This window comes from Prionailurus viverrinus, chromosome X (assembly GCF_022837055.1).
Source record: "Prionailurus viverrinus isolate Anna chromosome X, UM_Priviv_1.0, whole genome shotgun sequence".
NCBI lineage: Eukaryota > Metazoa > Chordata > Mammalia > Carnivora > Felidae > Prionailurus > Prionailurus viverrinus.
In genome coordinates this window covers 105542200-105563010 of record NC_062579.1, presented here as the reverse complement: position 1 = coordinate 105563010, position 20811 = coordinate 105542200, and the positions used below count along the sequence as shown (strand labels likewise).

Below are 20811 nucleotides of genomic sequence, written 5' to 3'. Positions count from 1 at the left end.
AGTTTCTTTCTAATACCTTTCCTCTCCTTTTCTCTGTCAAACACAATTGTTGCTTTTTGTTTCTACCAAACCATTCACTTACAGAATGCTCTCCAGTTTGTTGATTAGGGTCAAATCCCATTATAACAAATGCCATTGTCACAGGGATATTTATGAACATAAAAATTTATTGGAGCAAGATATTTAGAAGATGCACTTTTAACAGAAGAATTCAGTCAGTCCCTTGGAGCTTTTGGCAATGAATCTGACCAGAGTAGGGTTGTCAGTGGCAGATATGTGTAGGAATCCATGTCAAAGGCGTTTTGCGTGATAGACATATGCGAGCTCCTCTGCAGAGACTCCATATGTTGGCTAGGACTCTGTTAAGTATGCTACCTAGATTTCTTCACTGGGGTTATTATGTATCCTGGGGGCCTTTGGTTCCTTACTCAGTGCTCTCTTCCCCAGCAAGGCAGTCTCTGGTGGCAGTGTTCATTCCCGTTCTGGATGTATTGCTCTCGTTGCCTCTACTTCCAGGCTGGGCAAGTTCTCATTTGCAGCAGTTCGCATTGCTCTTTGTTGCTTTGCATTTATTTGTGAGACCTCAACTATGTCTGTTCTCCTCATTCAGCTCGTCACCAGCATACCAGTCTTCGGGAGAATAATTTAATCAGCCGCCTGCTGGTCCCAACAAAAGCTTCAATAGCCAGGAGCAAAAGTGCTGCTTCATTGTTGGTCCCTGGAAAAGAAACCCCAGGTAATAGGCATAGGGCAGAAAGCCTGAAAGTGTTAGTATTTGCACTTAAAAAGCAGGTTGTATCATTTAATTGGTTGCAGTAAGGCATAAAAATAATTTGAATCAGTGGTTTCCAAATGACTGATTTTACCCAACAGTTTTATATTGCATGTTTATTTTATGCCTTCTAGCCTGGTAGATTAGTTATCTGGGTAATGGGTAATTTATAGGATGAGATAGGTAATTATGGTGGTTGTTACACTTTTACATGATTTTTTAAAAGATTTTTTAAAGTAATCTTTACACCCAACATAGGGGGCTCGAACTTAGAACCCCGAGGTCGAGGGTGGCATGCTCTTCCAACTGAGCCAGCCAGGCACCCCTAAGTTTTTAAAAGCTCTATGGGTTTCTCAACCTGTGCTTAAATGTGTCACAGCACTGTAAGAAGTACTGGATGTTAAAAGTATCTGGAAACTTACAATATAGAGGGAGAAAGTTTTCTACCTCACCCGACTTTTTTTCCTAAAATATGGAAGAGTAACACTGATCTGCTCTTTAGCTTTTAATTAAGGACATAAAGATTGTTAGTAAAGTAAGAACAGTCTTCAGGCTTAGGTGGATTTTCTCACTTGCAGGTCACGTAAAGTGTCAGACATGCCTGTGGAGGGTAAAATGCACTGTTCCCATCATTCTTTTCTTTCTTTTTTCCTCCACTTTTTTTCCCCAGAATTTACCCCAGCACCTTTGTTTTTGTCTTCTGTTGTTATTCATATGATTAGTAAAATAAATCAGAATGCTGTCACAGACTTTCTGGTAGTGCAGCTTTAGTTCTTTTGGTTCCAATTTCTGAATTTGTTTATGCCTCATTATAGGATGTCAGATTATTTTCTGCCACTCTCCCTCCAGTCTACTGTAAGATATTTCTTTTATTGCTTTTATTTTTGTTTAATATTTTACTTCCATTGAAAATGCAGTATCTTATCTTAAATTTCTATAGCTAATAGAAATCTAATTATTACATTTAATATATTTTCTTAGTGCAAACTGTCAATGTTAAATCATGTGACTGTTTAGGTATATACAATATGTAAATATAATACTTTTTCCACCAAAATGAGGGCCTAAAAACATTTAACTTAGTCACATTTTTTATTCATGAGTCGTCAGTCTTTGGTAATTTGTTCTATTTTGGTTATTTGATGAGATCATGTAAAAGTTTACAGAGGAAGTGACAGATGTACCAAGTCTTAAGAAAGCTATCACCAAATACTTTTTAAAAAACAGTTACTTTTCGGGGTGCGGGCGCCTGGGCAGCTCAGTTGGTTGAAGCATCTGACTCTTGATTTCAGCTCAGGTCATCATCTCACGGTTTGTAATTTTGAGCCCCGCTTGGGATTCTCTCTCTTTCCCTCTCTCTGCCCCTTCCCTGCTCATGCTCTCTCTCTCTCTCTCTCTCAAAATAAATAAATAAAACTAAAAAGTTTAAAAACAATATTTACTTTATTAATCAAGCAATGCATATTTAGTGTAGAGAAAATTTTAAATATAATTTACTATTATCCCAATAGCCCACTCATGACGGAATATTTGTTTATATATTTTCTTCACAAGATAGGGTTATAATCTGCTTTTGTTTAATCTGGATATATATCCTTTTCTGTGTCCAGAAATTGTATATTAATACTCTGAATGACTGTCAGTATTACCTAAATTTCCTGTTGAATATTCGGATTATAGTTCTCATTGTTTCAATATTATCAATAATGCTATAATAAGTAACCCTTATTGCATACATTTTCATATCTGATTTTTTTTCTTAAGGATAGACCTAGAAGTGAAATTGTGGCAACAAAGACTATGAACTTTGTAATGGCTTTTGATACATTATTGCCCCAATCCCCCCTACCAGGAACATGTGCAAATCCACGACCTCACCAGCAGTGTGGGGCTGCCTCTTTCCCAACGTTGCTATTACCACTTTCCACCTTCTTTGCTGGTACCGAGTATTACCATTTTTATCCATTTATTAGGCAGAAAATATTTAGATTGTGAAATCTGGAAGAGACCTTGAAAATCCAGCCCGTTCTGATTAATGTGTTATTATAGTTTTTATTATGGGTGAGAAAATGCTCTTTTTATATTATATTCCAAAATAGCCATATATAGAATTTCTTGCATAATCACTTGTAATCGTAAGATCCCTGGCCCTGGTTAAGTTGTTTTAGATTACTTTTAAAAAGTGTTGAACATCTTGTAATGTTTTATGAAAATCACTCAACCGTAGTATGATTAAATGAGAAATGGCAGGGAGCCTGGGTGGCTCAGTCAGTTAAGCATCCTACTCTTGATTTCGGTTCAGGTCGTGATCTCACGGTTCGTGGGTTCCAGCATCGCGTCTGACTCCACGCTAACAGCATGGAGCCTGCTTGGGTTTCTCTCTCTCTGGCCCTCCCTTGCTCACGCGCATGCTCTCACTCTTGCTCTCGCTCTCAAACTTAAAAAAAAAAAAAAAAAGATAAATAGCTTATTGCAAACGTCAACTTGGGAGACGCGTCTTCTTCATCTATAGTAGACTGTTGCTTTCACGACGCCTCTTGATGGTGGCACTTCTGAAGTACCAACTTTGTGATACTTTTGTCCTGTGTCTGTGATCCATTTCACTAAATGCTTCTGTGTTGGGCATAATCCCTGCAGTTTCCTAATGAACACGGTCTCTCTTCTCTCTTCCTGGTCTCTCTTCTCTCTTCCTGTTCTTCTACTGTTAACAAGGTGTGTTTCTGCCTTGTTGTCAGGTTGCTAAGCGTAGAGAATTTCATTCTGTCCTCATTCACCCATAGGCAACCGCTATCCTGTACTACAGTATGTGACCACGCCCCTGCGTGGCCATAGCAGTGATGAATTGAAGAATACCATAGTGCTTCGCAAGTCAGCAATGGCTGTGCCTCCCCAGGAGAAAGTGGGAGCACTCCCCAAGGCGAAGGTGGAAGCGCCCCCCAAGGCGAGCACGAGTATGGAAGTGGCCTCCAATGTGAATGTGGGAGCGATCCCCAAGGTGAGTGTGGAAGTGGACCCCGAGGCGAACATGGAGGCGGCCCCCGAGGTGAATGAAGCAACCCCCCAGGCAAGCATGGAAGGGTCCCCTGAAGGGAGTGTGGAAGCATCAGTTCAAGCAGGTGCGGAAGCACTCCCTGATAGCGTGGAAACATCCCCGGAAGTGAGCGTGGACATATCCCTCGAGGTGAGCGTGGACCCATCCCCCGAGGTGAGCATGGACTCGTCTCTTGAGATGAGCACGGATGTGTCCCCTGATGGGAGCATGCAAGTGTCATCTGAAGCAAGCGTGGAGGCATCTACCAAGGCTGGTATGGCAGCGTCCCCCAAGGCTAGTGTGGAAACGCTCCCCGAAGAGAGTGTGGAAGCATCCCCCGAGGCCTTCCTGGAGGTGAGCGTGGAAACATCTTCCAAGGTGAAAGTGAGAGATTTTCCACAGGTTTATTAAGTGCCTTTTATTGCCCAATTTTCTGTTAAAATCTGTGTATTTAGTTGTGTAGGTCATGATAGGTCAAGTTTCACAACATAAGCAAGTTCTTAGATAGTATTCTGCAATAAAATCAGTTATATAGGATAAGCCACTTTAATGATTTAAAATGATGATACTCGTTGTACCAGTTTCCCCTCAAAGCTGGAATATTAGTTTTTAGTAGAAAGGAGGAAGTATAACTGTTACAGGAACTATTTCTAAACTGAAGAAAAGTTGAAGAAGAAATATTACAAACCTTTAATTAGGATTTAGAAATAGAGTCAGGTTTTGAAGGGAAAGATTTGTTTTTAATTATTTCTGTGAACTTCTTGAAATTCGTAATCTGAATTGCTAGTCTAGAAGAACATATCTGTGTCTAATTCTCATGCTTGAAAAGCTCCTTTTAAGGAGCTAAAATTGTATTATATGTTCAGGGTATGTTGGTCTTAAAAAGGCAAGCCAGCTGCAGAAAGGTAAATGCTGATCTCTTAATCTGACTGTATTGGCTCTGTTCAGAAACCAGAAATGGACAAACAGGCCTCCAACCCTGGTACAAAGAAGCGCCCATCGTCACACATACCATGTTATAAATGGCCATCTTCTCCTGCAAGTGGGTGGCGCCCACCCTCTCCCATCAGTGTTAAGTAAGTAGCTTAATTGCAACTGTTCCTGATAGGTGTTTTACCAGGATAAATGTCACATCAGTGTTTCATAAAGGAAATAATGGTAGTATGCATTGTAAATAGGAAAAAATCTTCAAAAATGGACTGACTTCTGTTAGAAAATATCTCCTAGTACCAAGACATTATATTTTATGAAATGGCACATTATAAACTAATGTGTTTACTTTATTTGTACACATATCTACCACAAAACTGTATCCAACTTCCCCCACTAATGGTTACTTTTTCTCAGCAGGCAAATGCAGAAGAATCGCCCCCCGTCCCCATCACCTGTCAGGTCAAAACAGTCACAACCTTCCCTTTGTTACAAAGTAATTCCTGTTCAGCGTAACCTACTTGCGCAAAATGTGTTAGGTACTCTTGGAAAGAGAAGAGAAGCAGTTCCTAAAACCACTAGCAGCTCTGAAGCTGTGAGCGAAAAGCAGACGGTCTGTGAAGGTAAGTTCCTTCACTGAGAAGTTTATTTTGGCAACACGGGAAGTCTTAAGGTAGTTAGAAATGGTCACCTTTGTTTTATTCCCCAATTCTGAGAACTTTAGGGTGTAAGCTTTCTTTTGATGAAGAGAATTTAGCCAGTCATTGGCGCACTGCTTACTTTTCCTTGCCAGAGCTTCTTCCCTCCCACCCCCTTGTTGCGGAAAATCCATTTTTGGAACTAATGTTAAAAGTACTGATTAGATGAGTGCATTGCTGTAGGTGATCCCTAGGGGTCCCTTCCAGCTTTGATAGTGGATGGTTCTGTGAATGGCCCTAAGGTATTGTCCATCTTTGGGGAGAGCACATGTGGCCGTATGTGGCTGAGCGGATTTCCATCAGGAGCTGAAGGTCCGTTTCCACACATACACCATAACGTGTCTGAGCAGTATGTGGGTTCCTAAAAGTCCCATATTGGCATTTTGCCTGTGACATGTTCTTAATGTCCATAGACATTATTTTATTTTATTTTACTTTGTTTTTTTGCCATTATTTAATTTTAAGTACACTAGTAAATTTTGCTTTTTGAAGGAATTCCACAGTGATTTCTTTATGACAGGAATGATAATTTTATTGCAAATTATTCATTCCTGATGTATTAAGATCCTCATTTTCATATGTTATTTACTTATTTATTTTTAAAGTGATTTATTTTGAGAGAGTGAGAGCACTTGGGAGGGGCAGAAAGAGAAGGAGAGAGAGAGAATCCCCATGTGGGGATTCGAGAGAAGCCCCGATGTGGGGCTTGAACTCATGAACCACGAGATCTTGACCTGAGCTGAAGTCAAGAGTCAGATGCTTAACTGACTGATCCATCCAGGCACACCCCAATATGTGATTTATTTAAAATAGTCATCACATGGGGCACCTGGGTGGCTCAGTTGGTTGAGCATCCAGCTTCAGCTCAGGTCATGATCTCACAGTCTGTGGGTTCGAGCCCCGCGTCGGGCTCTGTGCTGACAGCTCGGAGCCTGCTTCTGATTCTGTGTCTCCCCCTGTCTCTGCTCCTCCCCCGCTCATGCTCTGTCTCTCTCTCTCTCCTTCAAAAATAAATAAAAACATTAAAAAAAATTAAAAAAAATAGTCATCACATGGACTGAAACATTACAGCATGCCCCCATGTGGTCACCTTATTTTACTGATAGTCTTGGTTTCTTTGGTTATGTAGTTAGCCACTTTATGACCAATCAAATATAATAATTCACTATTACCAACATTCATTTAAACAGTAGTTATTTAGTGACAATTATGCACAAATTTCAAAATGCATGCTGGGTATGTTCTTGTCTAGTCAAGTATTTGTATACTTCATATAGACTGGGCATAAGTTTGTCTTCCTCTGTGTTCAGTGCGTCTTAATCTTTTTTCCCATAGGGTCATTTTAGTTAGGTCACTCTCAAAACAGCTAAACCAAAGTGGGAGTACATTATTTTGGAGCAAGGGGATGTTAAAAAGAAACAGACTGCTACTTCTGTTATTGGGAACGGGATTGAGGTTTTGAACAAAATCTGTTCTTTTGGTCACTTACTTACAGATTGCATGTTATTGATAAAATCTGGACCATGTATATATTGAGTTTTTAATATTGTTGGTTGTCTCGCACCTCTTTATTGGGCTTAGAGGTATGAAGTTCCCTAAGCTAACTGTTTTGCATGTTGTGTTGATTTCAACTAGAGCCTAGTAGTAAAAGCACACCAGGGACTATGAATGCTGAGGAGGCAACAAAAATTTTGGCAGAGAAACGGCGCCTTGCTCGTGAACAAAGAGAAAAAGAAGAAAGACTACAAAAGGAAACAGAGGAAAGGTAGGTACCCTCAGGTTAAATGTATTATAAATGATATGAAAAATCAACGAGTAACTGACTTTTTCTTTTTTTTTTTTTTTTTTTTTAATTTTTTTTTCAACTTTTATTTATTTTTGGGACAGAGAGAGACAGAGCATGAACGGGGGAGGGGCAGAGAGAGAGGGAGACACAGAATCGGAAACAGGCTCCAGGCTCTGAGCCATCCGCCCAGAGCCTGACGCGGGGCTCGAACCCACGGACCGCGAGATCGTGACCTGGCTGAAGTCGGACGCTTAACCGACTGTGCCACCCAGGCGCCCCTGACTTTTTCTTTACTGTGAATCAGAAGTGACTCCTTGCCTTCAGAACAAATGCGGGAAGCCTGTCTAGCAGAGAGGATGCTGGTGTGTAGGTAGATGGTATAGTTGTCCTTAGTATCTGTGCATCATGTGTCATTAAGTTGTACTGTAAAGATGCTTGAGACCAGAACTTGTGTCGGGGTCCCATATCTCGGCAAGAACACCTGGGTGATCATGCCAGACTGTTTCGGTTGGCATTCATTGGAGTCCACCCCTTTGTTTCAAAACTCTTTTGTAACTTTAGAATTTGTAAGCCTGGAAAGTATACTTCCTCATGTTTTGCTAGAGGTGCTTTCCAGTGACCTTTGTGACGCCTGAATCTCCTCAGTCATTGCTGGAAGGCTTTCCTGTGAGCAGCAAACCTCATGTACAGTTGTGTTCATTCTGATTCCATCTCAAGGTTTCTTTACCCTCAGTCTTAGAGCGCAAGAGGGGGATGGGCAGAGGGAGGGAGGGAGAGAGAGAGAGGGAGAGAGGGAGAGAGGGAGAGAATCTTAAGCAGGCTCCATACTCAGCGTGGAGCCTGATGTGGGGCTCGATCCTGTGACCCTGGGATCATGACCTGAGCCAAAAGCAAGAGTCAGATGCTCAACCAACTGAGCCACCCAGTCACCCCAACCCTCACTCTTGAAGCTCACTTGATTTAGGGCTCTGGGATATAAACCTACCTACTGCCTGCGAAGAATAACTACAGTCCTGAGTTGTTTTTTAAGTGGTAAGTATTTGAAATGCAGTCACATGCTTTCAGTGTACTTTAAATGAGTTTGGAAGAAAGGAGAAGGGGATGTTGTGAATAGCAAAAACTGTTAACTGGAAGGCCATCATTCATCACTTCATGTAAACAGCTAATTTAACGTTTTAAAACCCCTGCGTACCCGTCATTGTGGATGGGGCTTTCCCCTGGGCACCACCAGACCCTCCTTTAAATTACATATGTGTAAATAAGGCCTTTTGGAGGGTCCCATGTGTCTAAAATAGTTAAGGAATGTTTTTCTTTCTCTCATTTTAGAATGCAGAATGGCCCATTATTTGATAGAAATCTTTCTACTCCCAAGAGCTGGTTTCCCACATTTAAAAAGGGTGAAATTGGGCAAATTTTGTACAGTAACAACACAGAAAATGTAGCGAATCTGGTGTAAAAATGTAAGTTGTGTTCCTATACACAAGCAGTTCCACTATAAAAGTGCACGTCCAGGGTCACCTGGCTGACTCGGTGGAGCATGTGACTCTTAATTTCAGGGTCATTTCAAGCCCCGCGTTGGGTACAGAGGTGACTGAAAAGCATGTACTGCTGCAACCTCTGTGTGGTAGAGACCGAGACAAATACTAAGAATTGTTTAAATATTGTGTCATTAGGAAGGTGAAGGAAATGGCAGAGAAAGGAGTTGACACCCAAGGAGAAGAGTTCTCAAAACTCGAAGATGGACAAAGACGCGATGAAATGAAGAAAGGATGTACAGATCCGGAAGACCAGAAAGTGCTGCTACAGGTTTGCTGTATCCACTCTATTGGCGGGTGACCAGGTTCTAAAATTCAGTGGAAGCCCGAGGCAGCCTTTGTCCAAGAAAAGGGAGGACCAGATGCAGGCTTCTCTGGCTGCATTTTTCCAGCACAGTCTAGCCATTGCTTGGTGCTGCTGCAGGTCATTCTCAGCCACCCTTGGCACAATCCTAGAAGATTCTCCAAGTGCAACTGAAGCAGAAAGCAGCAAATTATAGATTAGTAGTGTTTTATTTTGTCTACATAAACAACATTGCAGCTTGGCTTCAGAAAATCAAATTGCTCACAGATTAAATGTCCTAAGTGAGTTTTTCTGACCCTGCATTCTGTGGCAACACTCACAGCCGCACTCCAGACACACTTCCAGCACAGATGATAAAAAGTACGAATACCTCTAAAAGTTCAAAGCCCTCCATGGGGCGCCTGTGTGGCTCAGTGGGTTAAATGTCCAACTCTTGATTTCAGCTCAGGTCCTGATCTCACGGTTCATGGGATTGAGCCTCGTGTCGGTCTCTACACTGACAGTGAGGAGCCTGCTTGGGATTTTCTCACTCCCTGGCTCTCTGCCCCTCCCCCACTCAAGTGCATGCTCTCTCTCAAAATAAACTTTAACAAAATTTAGAAAAGAATAAAGTCCTCCAATTCTCCAATGTCTCACCCATGCAAATTCAAATCACTAGGTAAATAAATCCACAAACTGAGCTCAGACTGTACTCAGTTTGAATTATTAACATAGTCCACTTTATATTCCATTTTTAGCCTATCCCTTAGTAAAATCAGGTATATGTTACATAAATGATTGTGTGCGTTCGCATTCCTCAAGAACTACCTTTAAGGATCCTTTCGGTGCTTTTGAAAGGTGTAAGACTTTTCAGCTCCTGTTGCTGTGTTCATGGATAGCTACATAATCACATACTTGCAAACTATAGTGGCCTGGTAACCACTAATGATAACCCTGGGTCCTGGAGGGGACTGACATGGCTTCTAAATCCTCAAGATAATAGCCTAGTTTTGTGCATTTTAGCTAATGCTTTGAAAATTGGTAATTCATGAATGTTGTGCATATAGGTACTGTCAGTCAAAAGGTTACATTCTTTTATGCCAGATAACATTTTACTATTTAACTTTTTCAACTGATGTTCTTGGTTATCACTTATATATTGAGATCAAAATGGTATTTTTATACAAATTTTCTAGAAGGGGGACACCAAAATAAAAGCTGATGAGGAGGCTGACAAACGCAAGAAGGAGCACGAGAGAATTATGTTACAGAATTTGCAGGAGAGATTAGAAAGAAAAAAGGTACTCTTTCTGTTTTGGGAGTTTGGTTCTTTTTGGAAAAATGTTGGGCACATGATATCAAAACGTGTTCTTCAAAAATCACAAATAAGTGGTACGCTAGCCTCTGGTGGTTTTCCCACTAGAACTCTCTAATCCAAGGATCTCACCCTTCCTGCATAGAAGGGTCTTCTCTTACCATACCTCTCCATCATGGACCACTGGTGACCATTACAGTGACACCTCCATATTCACTGACCTCTGGAAACGGAGTTCGTTTGAATAGAATCACTCCAGTCATTGGGAGGGGTGGATGGAAGTTAGTGTCTTCTAAACTAGGCTGGAAATTGCAGCAGCTTGAGCAAAGGAAACAGAAGGGTGCAGGCTTCTCTGAAAGGCCAACACACAGGCTGTTTGTAAGGTAGGGCCTCCCTTTGTGCAACTTAATTGGCTCGTCTGGGAGCAGAGAAGGCCCCGGCCCAGGCTGCAAGGCCTCTGTTGAGAGACGGAGGTCGCCCTGAGGAGGCCAGAGAGCTACAGTTCTCCTCACCTTCAGGGAAGGAAGTGTGCACCAGGGAGAAATTTCCCTCCTGGGTGTGCGCCCTTTCCAGCAAGAAAGTTCTGATAGTGTCGCATCAGTGGGGGTGCAGTCTTTTCATTAATATCTGCTTCACTCGTGGTCTATTCAGACTAAAGTACATTAAAAAGTCCTCACTGGTTTGCAGCAATACATGCTTAGTTTAAGTAATGGGTGTCTAAGTCTGTGAACTTCGGAGTGAGAAGTCATTGGATCTGTGTGTTAGGATAGCTAGTACCCACTCAAGACATTTTCTGGACCGACTGAAACTGGGATTGGAAGGATTCTGGTGGCCGCCGCAGGGTCTCTTGTCTGCTAAGTCTGTGGCTTGGGAGCAGTCAACTGACACTGTCCACTTATGGGAAACAGAAGTAATCAACTTCTTCAGGACCACTGTTTTGTTTTTAATCTGTTTTCGTGTTTGAATTTTTATTTTCCTTTAGAGAATTGAGGAAATTATGAAGCGGACAAGAAAGACATATTCAAATACCTCACAGGTAGTCTATGCGTTCCTGCCAGCGGTGCCTAAGAATTCCTGTTGCTTCACCTTCTTGCCGACTTTTTCATTCTTGCCAGTCTGGTGGTAATTAAAGTATCACACTCGCATGTCTCTGATTAAATATTAAAGAGGTTGAGCATGTTCTCCTATCTTTAGCTGTCGTGTTTTTTCTTGTGTGAGATGCTTATTCAGGTCTCTGCCCAAAACTGTTGGGTTGATTTGTCTTTTTCTCACTTGTAGTTCTTAAAATGTGGATGCCACTACTTTCTTGCTTATATGGACTCCATATATCTTCTCCCAGTTTATTTGTGGCGTGTCTTAATGCTGCCTGCTATTGGATAGAAGTTCTTAATTTGCACACTATTGAATCTGTTAATATGTTTTGATGATTAATGGAGTCGAGTGCCTTTTCATCTGCTTTTTGGCCATTTGAAGATCTGCTTTGGTGAAGCGGCTTATCAAGTCCCTTGCCCATGTTTCTGTTTGGCGGCTGGCCTCTTTCTTACTTATGTGTAGGAGTTTTTACCTGCTCGAGTTATGAGCCCTGTCCATGTGTAGGTATTGCTGTAGTTCGCCTCGTACTCTCAGAATGCCTTTTGCTGAAGAAGTTCATTTTAGTGAGCTCAGATTCAGTGGTTTTTTTTTTTCATTTATGGTAATTTTTTTCATTTATGGTATGCTTTTTGGGGGTCTATCTCTATACCCCAGCATCCTGTCTTTTGATGCATCTAAGACCCCTTTCCTCCAGAGTCTGTGCCCTTTACCCTTTGTGCAACAAGATTGATATTTTGGTTGTTTACAGTTCCCCAGCATGGTCATCCATATCCTGAAAATTCAGAATAGAAATGTCATTTCTGGAAAGTGCAGGGAGTCACCATCTGAAAGATCATTTAGCCCACTGGCTCAAGCAGCAGCCAAGAACGTTTTTTAGCTATTTATCAATCGTCCCTTCCTTGGCTTAGTTAGGGCTCGGAGCACACAGAGAGGCCACATGCCAGCCCAAAGCATTGTTCCTTGGCTCCCACTCTTGAGTGTCTTTCCCTAACTGAAAGACACAACTAGGGCCACTCTTTGGGGCCAAAGAGTTTAGATTTTTTATCTCTTAATTAAAATTAGGCAGCAGTCCGGCATGAAATCTGTTTTCTTTGAAATAACCAAGTCAGGATAATGGAGGATTAGATGTAACCATGACTTCTTTTCTCATCGTAGGCTGCAGAAACATTCGGTGACAACACATATGAGGAGGACGAAGCAGATGATGAGGACGAGTCAGAAAGCGACGATGACTCCTTCGATGACCTACATCCATCAGGTTTGCTTGCCTTTTGAGTTCTGTTCATCACCATTTAAGAGTTAACTGCCTGGGTTCATCCAGGGGCTCCTCTGCTTCTGAGCTGTGTGGCTTTGGGCAACTTACTGAACCTCTCTGTACTCAGTCTTCCTACCTGAAAAAGGGGAAGTGAATGTTCTCTTCCTAGTGTAGCACGAGACTGCAATGGGATAATCCATGTAGTGCTAAGAGCACCTGACACGTAGGAAACTCTCAATAAAGGCTGCTACAGCAGCGACTGTTCTTGTTTTGCAGGTTGTGCCATTACAGTGTAGGTGGTAGCTCGTAACTGAATGTGAGGGTTACGAGCATGTCACAGCTCAGGGCCTCACATGGCATCCATGACTGATGACAGGTGGAATGCCGCTTTGCACCTCACTGAGAAAAATAGGATTCCTGTCGTGATCTGAGTGTTCTCTGAAACGTATGGCTGATTCCCTTCTGAGTAGGAACCACTTTATGGCAGCAGTACTAGGAACTTGAGAGAACACTGTTGTCCACGTTTTACCCCACAAGTGGATGTGAACAGGCAAGTCAGGCGTTCTGGGTACCAGGGATACAGACAGGAGGAGGTGTGGCCCCAGGAGAGCCTGTGGGGAGATAGACGTAGGAGCAGACAGTGACCCTGCCACAAGCTGGCCAGCCCGAATACCGTGAGCAGTAGGAGCAGGGCCAGGTGTAGGGTCAGCTCAGGGCGCTGAGGAAAGCTGAAGGTAGAGGGAGCCTTGGCATCAAGACTAAAAGAACAGGCGGGGTTGGCGAGGTGGGCAGTCAGGAGGAGGGGTAAGAAGCATGCTGCCTGCTGCCCTCTGCCCTCTGGCCTGTCTTGCCCGGCAGAGGAAAGAGAGCAAGTTCCTTAGAGGTGGCCCCTTTGTTGTTTGAGGCCAGAGTGGGCCTGTGTGCCGGGTGGCGGCTTACACCCCAGAATACTGCTGCGTGGCTCTTCCTCCTGCCTTTATGTGGCCGGCCGTACTCCGGCCCGGCAGGATCATGGCCTTTGCCTCTTGTTGTCTGCATTGTTGAAACTCCAGTTTTAATTTTCTTCCTTTCTTTTTCCAAGCCTTTATAAATGGCATGGATTCATCCACAAAATTCAAAACACATTTTAAAAACATGAAGAAGAACACTCCCAAGCTGGTGTTTTTAGACGCCACTTCTGGCCAAGTCCATAGAGAGACAAAAACATTTTTTAATGGCGACATGAAAACCTTCAGACAAAAAAGTGCGAAAAACCCTTTGACTCAGGCGAAGGGTACCAGGTGAGTCCAGTGAGCCTATCAGAATACACTCGGTGGGAGTCCTACATGAGATTAGTGACTGAGGTCTTAGTTTGTACCAAGCACGGTGTCAAGCACTTCCAGAAACAAAGTAATCCCCACAGCAGCCTTTCTAGGCAAGGGTTATCATCTTCACTTTTACAGACGAGGAAACTGAGGCACGGAGAGATTACAGGTCTTAGTTGCCCAACATCCCACCGTTAAAGGGCAGAGCCCACATTCAAACTAGATACATCTGACTCTAAGCTGTGCTTTTGTGCACACTGGTTAGCATTTTCTCATAAAATCAGGGAAGGGGGGGGCACTGAGTGACTGCTGCATACCAGGCATCTTTTGCTGCTTATTTTAATTCTCATTGTGACTCTGAGTTCAGTATTGATGTCATTTTACATATGGGGAAACTGAGGGTCAGAAGTTTGGTTGGAAGAGTGGGAACAGATTCTTGGAAGGGAAGGCTCCCTGGGGATTCCCTAAAGAGACACTTAACCTTCAGGGCCCGTGGGAACACGATGGGCTGAGAGGCGCAGTGTCGGGCCAGCACGAGCGCTGGAGCTAGGAGAGCCACGTTCGTCCTCACTGCACTGCATGGTTGTGTCTCAGGTCAGAGTGAAGTAGGGATGGGGCTTCTGCATCCCTGCACACGCAGCTGCTCTTAGCCCTGCTTAGTGTTTGCTGAACCCTAGGACTTTGCAGGACACAATTTGGAAACCAGTGTGGTCTGTGATCTCCAGGGTCCCTTCCAGCCTTCCTATTCTAGGATTCTGAAGGTTAAGTTACTTCCAAGGCATTTCTTAGAAGTTAATTAAAGGATAAAGCTGCTTTCAGGACACAGCCTTGGTTCTGGGACAGTCAGGATTCTAACCCAAACCTCTCTTTCCAGACCGTCCAGCAAAAGAATGAGCAGCCGAGCAACAAAAACCAGAAAGGCAAGTGAAACCAGCAACACCGTGGGACCTAACAAAAGTGTACATCCAGAGGCACAGGAGTGGATCTGTGACAAGATTGTTGACATCAGAGATGACGCAGAGTCACTCATGTCCAGTATCCCTCCTGATAGCCGAAAATACCACCTGAAAGGTTCCATCACATTCCATCAAAGTCCCCAGATGCCTTTAGATGACGAGAAAAACAAATGTGTACCTCCTCTATTGGGTAAGGCCTCATCCTGTCTTCACACTGTTTGAAAGGCAGTTGGCCGTGAACCCTCCTGCTTTGGCTTTTCCAGGGCTTTCTTGGCACCTTGTAACTTCGGAGGTGAGACGGGAGACCGTGGTGGATCCAAACACTAGGTTGATCTCAAAGAGCTTCCATTAAGTTGGTTTTGAGAGATGGGGCGCCTGGGTGCCTCAGTCGGTTAAGCATCGGACTTCGGCTTAGGTCATGATCTCACGGTTTGTGGGTTCGAGCCCCGTGTCAGGTTCTGCACTGATAGTGTAGAGCCTGCTTGGGATCCTCTCTCCCACTCTCTTTCTCTCTGCCCCTACCCCACTTGCACTTTTTCTCTCTCTCAAAATAAATAAATACACTTAAAAACTTAAAACGTTGGTTTTGAGAGGGTAGATAACTTGATTTTAGTTTTTATGCCCCGAATTTCCTATCAGACATATAAAATAGGTTCTTTTCAGCCCCCAGTCCACAAGCTGCTTTACAGCATACAGGTAACCATTTAGGGCAGAGGTTAGTGAGGCCTTTGGAATTAGTCTCTCTCTCACCCTGAATTTCCAAAACCAAAAGGCCTTTGCTTTTCTTTCCTCAAGAAGCTGTCTTTGAAATTGAGAGGCAGCTTGGGCCTATTTGGGAGTTGGAGTCATGGGGAGTATTTAGTACAAGGGCACCAGTGTGTCAGCAACTTGGATTGGGGAGGGGGTTGCCAAGGGTCCCGGGGCCCACCCCGAAGGGAGGCTGAGGCCCAGTGCCTGTGCAACCAGCATCTTCTCTACTAATCTTTCTTTTCTTTTTCCCTCTGGTCAGACATGTAAACCTCGTGCAGCCCAGAGGAAGATTCATCCTCCGCTCTGGATTTCAATTGCTAGGCCCATCTCCCCACATTTCTCTGCCTCTGACTTGAACCTGGCCAAGAAAATGACCATCCAAGAAGGAGAAAAACATCAGTCACCTTAACATGTGTCTCAAAAGATGCGCATACCACCTTGATTCTTGCCCACAGCAAGGGTTTTGAGTAAAGACCTGTTTTTGTTTGTCTGTAGAAACCTCCGCTGTCTTGTTCTTGTTTTCCAGCCGGTATGTGTGAGTGTATACACCAAGGGTGCCTTTTTATCAAGTGGTAACTCTTGAGTTTCTAAACCAAGGAGTAATTTTCTCTCTTAAAATAATGCTTATTGTGTTTAACAGTTACATTACTTTAACAATTCAAAGCTGACATTTGATCTCATAGACGACTTGATGGGGGGTGCGAGGAACTCAGGATTGCTCACAAGAGCTTTGCTAGATTGTTTATAATGAACGGGAGGTTGCAAAATATAGTTATAAGTTCCATGTTACCGTTATGTATGTTTTTAGCTCTGCCATCACCGGAGTGCACAGGCCCCGGCACTCCCAAATGCCCCCCAAATGCAGGGGTCCTAGAAAGTGTCGTCTTGGGACAGTTTAGCACCTTTCGTGCTTATCATCAGTCTTACCTTTTGAAGTGCACGGGGGGGGGGGGGGTTTATTTCCAAAAACGTGCACTGTTTTTATTGTGCCTGCAGCACTATGTGGCTGTTGTGTGGTGGGGCACGTGTCATCCCCCCAGTGGATTTTGGCGCGCCATCTTTTTCTCCTCGTGCTCTCCAGTCCTGCCTTCGGTCTGCGCTCAGCCTTGGCACGTGGAGCCGGACTTGCTCGGCCTTCTCTAACCACTGGCTGCAAGTGAGTACAAGAGCAGGGCCATTCTTTCTTTGGTCGCCGTGATAGATAGGCGCGCATGCGCGTGCACACACACGTACACGTTTGCACACGTTTGCATGCATGTGCGCACACACACGCACACTGGGATAGCTTCCTGAGATCCATCAAATTCTGCTTAAACCAGCAACTAAAACTTGAATGCACAATAGTTGTCCTACTGCTGATGAGTTTTGTAGTGAATCACAAAGTTTCAAGCAGGCCCATGTTCCTTTCTAGCCACCGGTCTTGGATTAGTTAAAGGAAAGAATTATTCTTTCCGATTCCTTAGTTCTTTGCCATTCAGTGTACTGTACCAGTGTTACAGATAGAGCTTGGTGCCTTAGATTTGAAAACTATTTTTATACACTAGCTCTTTCATGAAGAAGGCAGAGACAATCATCCTAACAAATGAGTTTCTGGTATTTTTCTGCACAAATGTCACATGTTGGAACACTCCGTTATTCTTCTGTTCATATGTGTGCTCTGTGAAATAAACTTTGCAAATAAAGCAAGTCTTCTTTTCACTATAATAACAAAAAAATATTGTTGCGTGGTGTAAAGGTGACCCCAATTGTTAACCAAGCTTTGAACACGGGCAAGAGGCAGTTCAATAAAAGGTAAGCAAATCCTCTGATGTTCCCTTTCAGCCACTTGGTGACTTGGTAGAGCTCCACTCCTGGGACATTAGATGTGAATTTTCAAATTCTGCACCTATTTCCAGGGCTCATTACTCTGGCCAGTGGTGGCTCTTTCTTCTACTTGAGGCCAGTAGTTATCAACCATCTGTTTACTGTGGTGAAATTCACAACATGTCCCAGTCTGGTGGCATTTAGTGCATGCACGGTGTTGTGCAACCACCACCTGTACCTGGTTCTAGAACGTGTATCTCCTCCTCAGAAAACCTGTACCCTTTAAACATTCACTCCCCACCTCTCCCCCCCAGCCCCTTCAGGGGCATCGCTTTTGGTGCCTGCCATGGCGGGGAACACTTGACATCTTTGAGTGAGTGCACGCGCGGGCAGTGATTGTGCTTCTCTACACATCTGTTTGTGACCTTGCTGTTCCTGTAACAGCTAAAACGGATGTTCGGATCTGCCTGTAAGTCTTGAAACGCGTTCTGGTCTGTTAGGTTTTTTGATCGGGCGAGGTCCTGGTTTACAGTCTGTGGGGTCTGGCGCTTAGGAGATGGTGGCAGCCACCCCCACTTCCCGTTCCGTATTGTTGGGCTCCACATCGGAGCTGTTGAAGCAGGATGTCGTGTGGTGTGCACACAACCCGAAACGTGGCCAAAGCTCCCTGTCTACAGCTCCGAGGTGGTGGCCGCCGGCATAGCCTTACCCCCTTGCCGTGCGTGGGCTGGTGCCCGGGCCTGTTAGGGGACAGGGTTGCTTCAAGTTTCCTCTCTGGGTAGTCTCTTGGCATCTCTCCCCCTGACAGGTCCCTAACTTCTGCCAGCGGGTTCTACGTATGAGCATGTCTCCTACGCCTGTGTCATCTTGCACAGGTACGAAGCCTTCGAACAGCTCTGACCCCTGGCAGCCACCGCGGTGCAGTATGGGATGCTGCAGAGGGTGGCAGATGGACTCGAAGTCCTGCGTCTTAGCTGAGGTGGCCGTGAGCTTGCTGTGTGACTTCGCGTGCATTTTCACATGAATTTGTGCTGCGGTCTCCGAGTGCCCTTTTAGTCCTGTGGAATCACGCCTTGGGGCAAGAGGCAGAGGATCAGGAGGCGAGGCAGGAACAGGAGCAGGAGCCAGTGCCAAGAAGCAGAAGCCTGGAGGCAGGCCGGCCGCCACATTTCATCAGGGGTCTGTGCCCTGTGGCCCGCTGGGTGCCCCGGGCCCCGCAGGCCTGGCTCATTGAAGCAGGCCCTGGAGAGGCCACCTTGCCGCTGGTCTCCCTCTCCACCGATCCAGTTCCAGGGTTCCTGGATGGGTATATCCAAGGGTTCCCCAAGTCTCGTAATAACTGCAGTTACGTTTACGCGTGCCATGATGCCAGGTACTTTATTAGGCATCTTTTTAAAACCCTGTGAAGGTGGGTATCCATTTTTACCTAGGAGGACACAGACTTGTGGAGATTGGTACTTGTTCAATGTCGTACAACTAGGAAGAGGCAGAGCTGATGCCCAAATTCAAGGCTGATTGTAGAGGCGACACCTCATCCTGCTTCGCGAGTGGGAAGGGTCTTGTGGTTCATATGGTAGGTAATATGCCGTTTGGGGCCGGAGATGAAAATAATTGCTAACGTTATTTGAGTGCTTTGACCAGGTGTCCATCGCCCTATTAGGCATTTGTATTATTACCGTATAATCTGCGTGTGATTCTGGAGGGTAGGAATTCGGTCTCATTTTACAGGCAAGGAAACGAACTGAGTGAGGTTAGGTGAACTTGCCTGTGGTCTCAGTGGCATAGAAAATGGCAGAGCAGCTGGGATTTGAACCCAGGCAGTCTGCTCCAGAACCCACCCTGTTGACCACAAGTAGGTGCGTTCTGGAGATGCTGATCCCCCTGGTTATGCGGGAGAAGAGCATTTTCTGATTAAAAGTTGTCAACTAGGAATCTCCCCTCCTTCCTCCTGAGTCTTAATGGGTCAGTCTTCAAATGAAATACCGAGCAGAAACCGGACAGTTTCCTCACTGTGATGCATCAGACGCTGCCCCTACCCTGGGGGGCTCACCATTTCTATGGCAATGTCCGGTCATAAGTGATAGGCTGGAGATTTGTCACTCGTTAGCCGTGTGACCTCAGGTAGACCTCTTAACTTCTCTGAACGTCTCTCATCTGGAAAATGGGGACGATAGTGCCAGTGTTGACTGTGAGGATTAGGTATCTGGGGCGGGGAGTGCTGGCGTAGGGAAGGCAAAGCCAAGTTGGCCAGGGTGGAGGCTGGAGTTCTTGTGCTGGTGGCTGCAGCTAGCGGTGTGGCTTCTTTCTTTTTTTTTTTTTTTTTTTTTTTTTTTATGGCAGAGCTCGGCCCTGGTGTGGGCTGGGGTTTTGCAGGCCGAATGGGATAGGAAGGCCAAAGGGTGACAGGATGGAGGGCAAGCACAGAATCTGGGGTGGCAGGGGAAGAGGAGAGCAGCCACGGTGCCCAAAGGCCCACAGTCCGCTGGGGTGGAGGGCACTGGAAGTGTGCTGTGGTCTCTCCCCGAGGAGGAGTCCTGAGTGGAGTCCCCTCTCCATCCCAGGCTCGTCCCCTCTGGGCCCTGTCCCTTGCCGCAATCTCAGTAACCCAGCCTGCTTCCAGGGGGTGGCGTGTCAGTTCCCCACCCCACCCCTGCTCCCTCGGGCCCCAACCACTCTCTTCGTGGTTTTAACTGCCGATTTCTCTAGGGAAACAGACACAGGGGACTATCACCTGTTCATAAAAACGCCCGTGGTTTCCTCTGACGGGTTTGGGTTCCCTGCTAACAAGGTCTGGGTAGCTCCACAGGGGTCCCGCCCTTTGCTTTTATTACTGAGGCCCCGATGCCCTCTCCCCGCTGGCTCAGCCATGGCCACAAGGGGGAGCGGGTTTCTCCCGCGGGCCCAAGGGTGGAGGGAACAGGGGTTGACAGTGTTCCACGTGGATCCGTGCTCCAGAGGGCACACGGAGAGGGGGGCCAACAGAACGGGGGCTGTGAACGGCCCAACAGCCCTTCGGCTGTCGTTCTCTTCTCACCCCACCTGCTCCTGGCCCAAGAAAACAGGGCCCTTTTTAAGGGGTGTGAACATCTGGGAAATGCTGCTTCTGGGTCAGCGTGGGGCGTGGTGGTTTTTGACCGGACCCGAGTGCCGCTGCGGGCTTCAGTCTGCTTCTAAATTCCTCTGTTCTGTGCGACTGCTCCGAACAGAGTACGCGCTCGAAGGAAAGCGGTCATCGAGGGTCTGAGAGCAATGGTGTCCCCTTACAGCAACTCCACGGGCAGAATTAAAAGACGAGGCGTTA

At 45.2% G+C, this 20811-nt stretch overlaps 1 protein-coding gene across 5 annotated transcripts in view; it reads left to right on the top strand.

Annotated features, from left to right (window-relative positions):
- MAP7D3 (MAP7 domain containing 3) overlaps positions 1–17389 on the top strand; it is a 57862-nt gene extending 40473 nt beyond the window's left edge. For 2 of the 5 annotated variants that reach the window (XM_047843959.1, XM_047843957.1), the window contains 12 exons: positions 611–736; positions 3553–4157; positions 4752–4879; positions 5151–5356; positions 7067–7196; positions 8891–9023; positions 10232–10336; positions 11333–11386; positions 12598–12700; positions 13779–13977; positions 14876–14921; positions 15967–17389. In XM_047843959.1, coding sequence (XP_047699915.1) covers positions 611–736; positions 3553–4157; positions 4752–4879; positions 5151–5356; positions 7067–7196; positions 8891–9023; positions 10232–10336; positions 11333–11386; positions 12598–12700; positions 13779–13977; positions 14876–14921; positions 15967–16116 — 1985 coding nt within the window. In that variant the 3' untranslated portion in view covers positions 16117–17389. Of the gene's footprint in view, positions 1–610; positions 737–3552; positions 4158–4751; positions 4880–5150; positions 5357–7066; positions 7197–8890; positions 9024–10231; positions 10337–11332; positions 11387–12597; positions 12701–13778; positions 13978–14875; positions 14922–15966 lie in introns of those variants that run through there. The other 3 variants (XM_047843958.1, XM_047843961.1, XM_047843962.1) reach the window with 3 other exon arrangements.
- The last annotated feature ends 3422 nt before the right edge of the window (positions 17390–20811 follow it).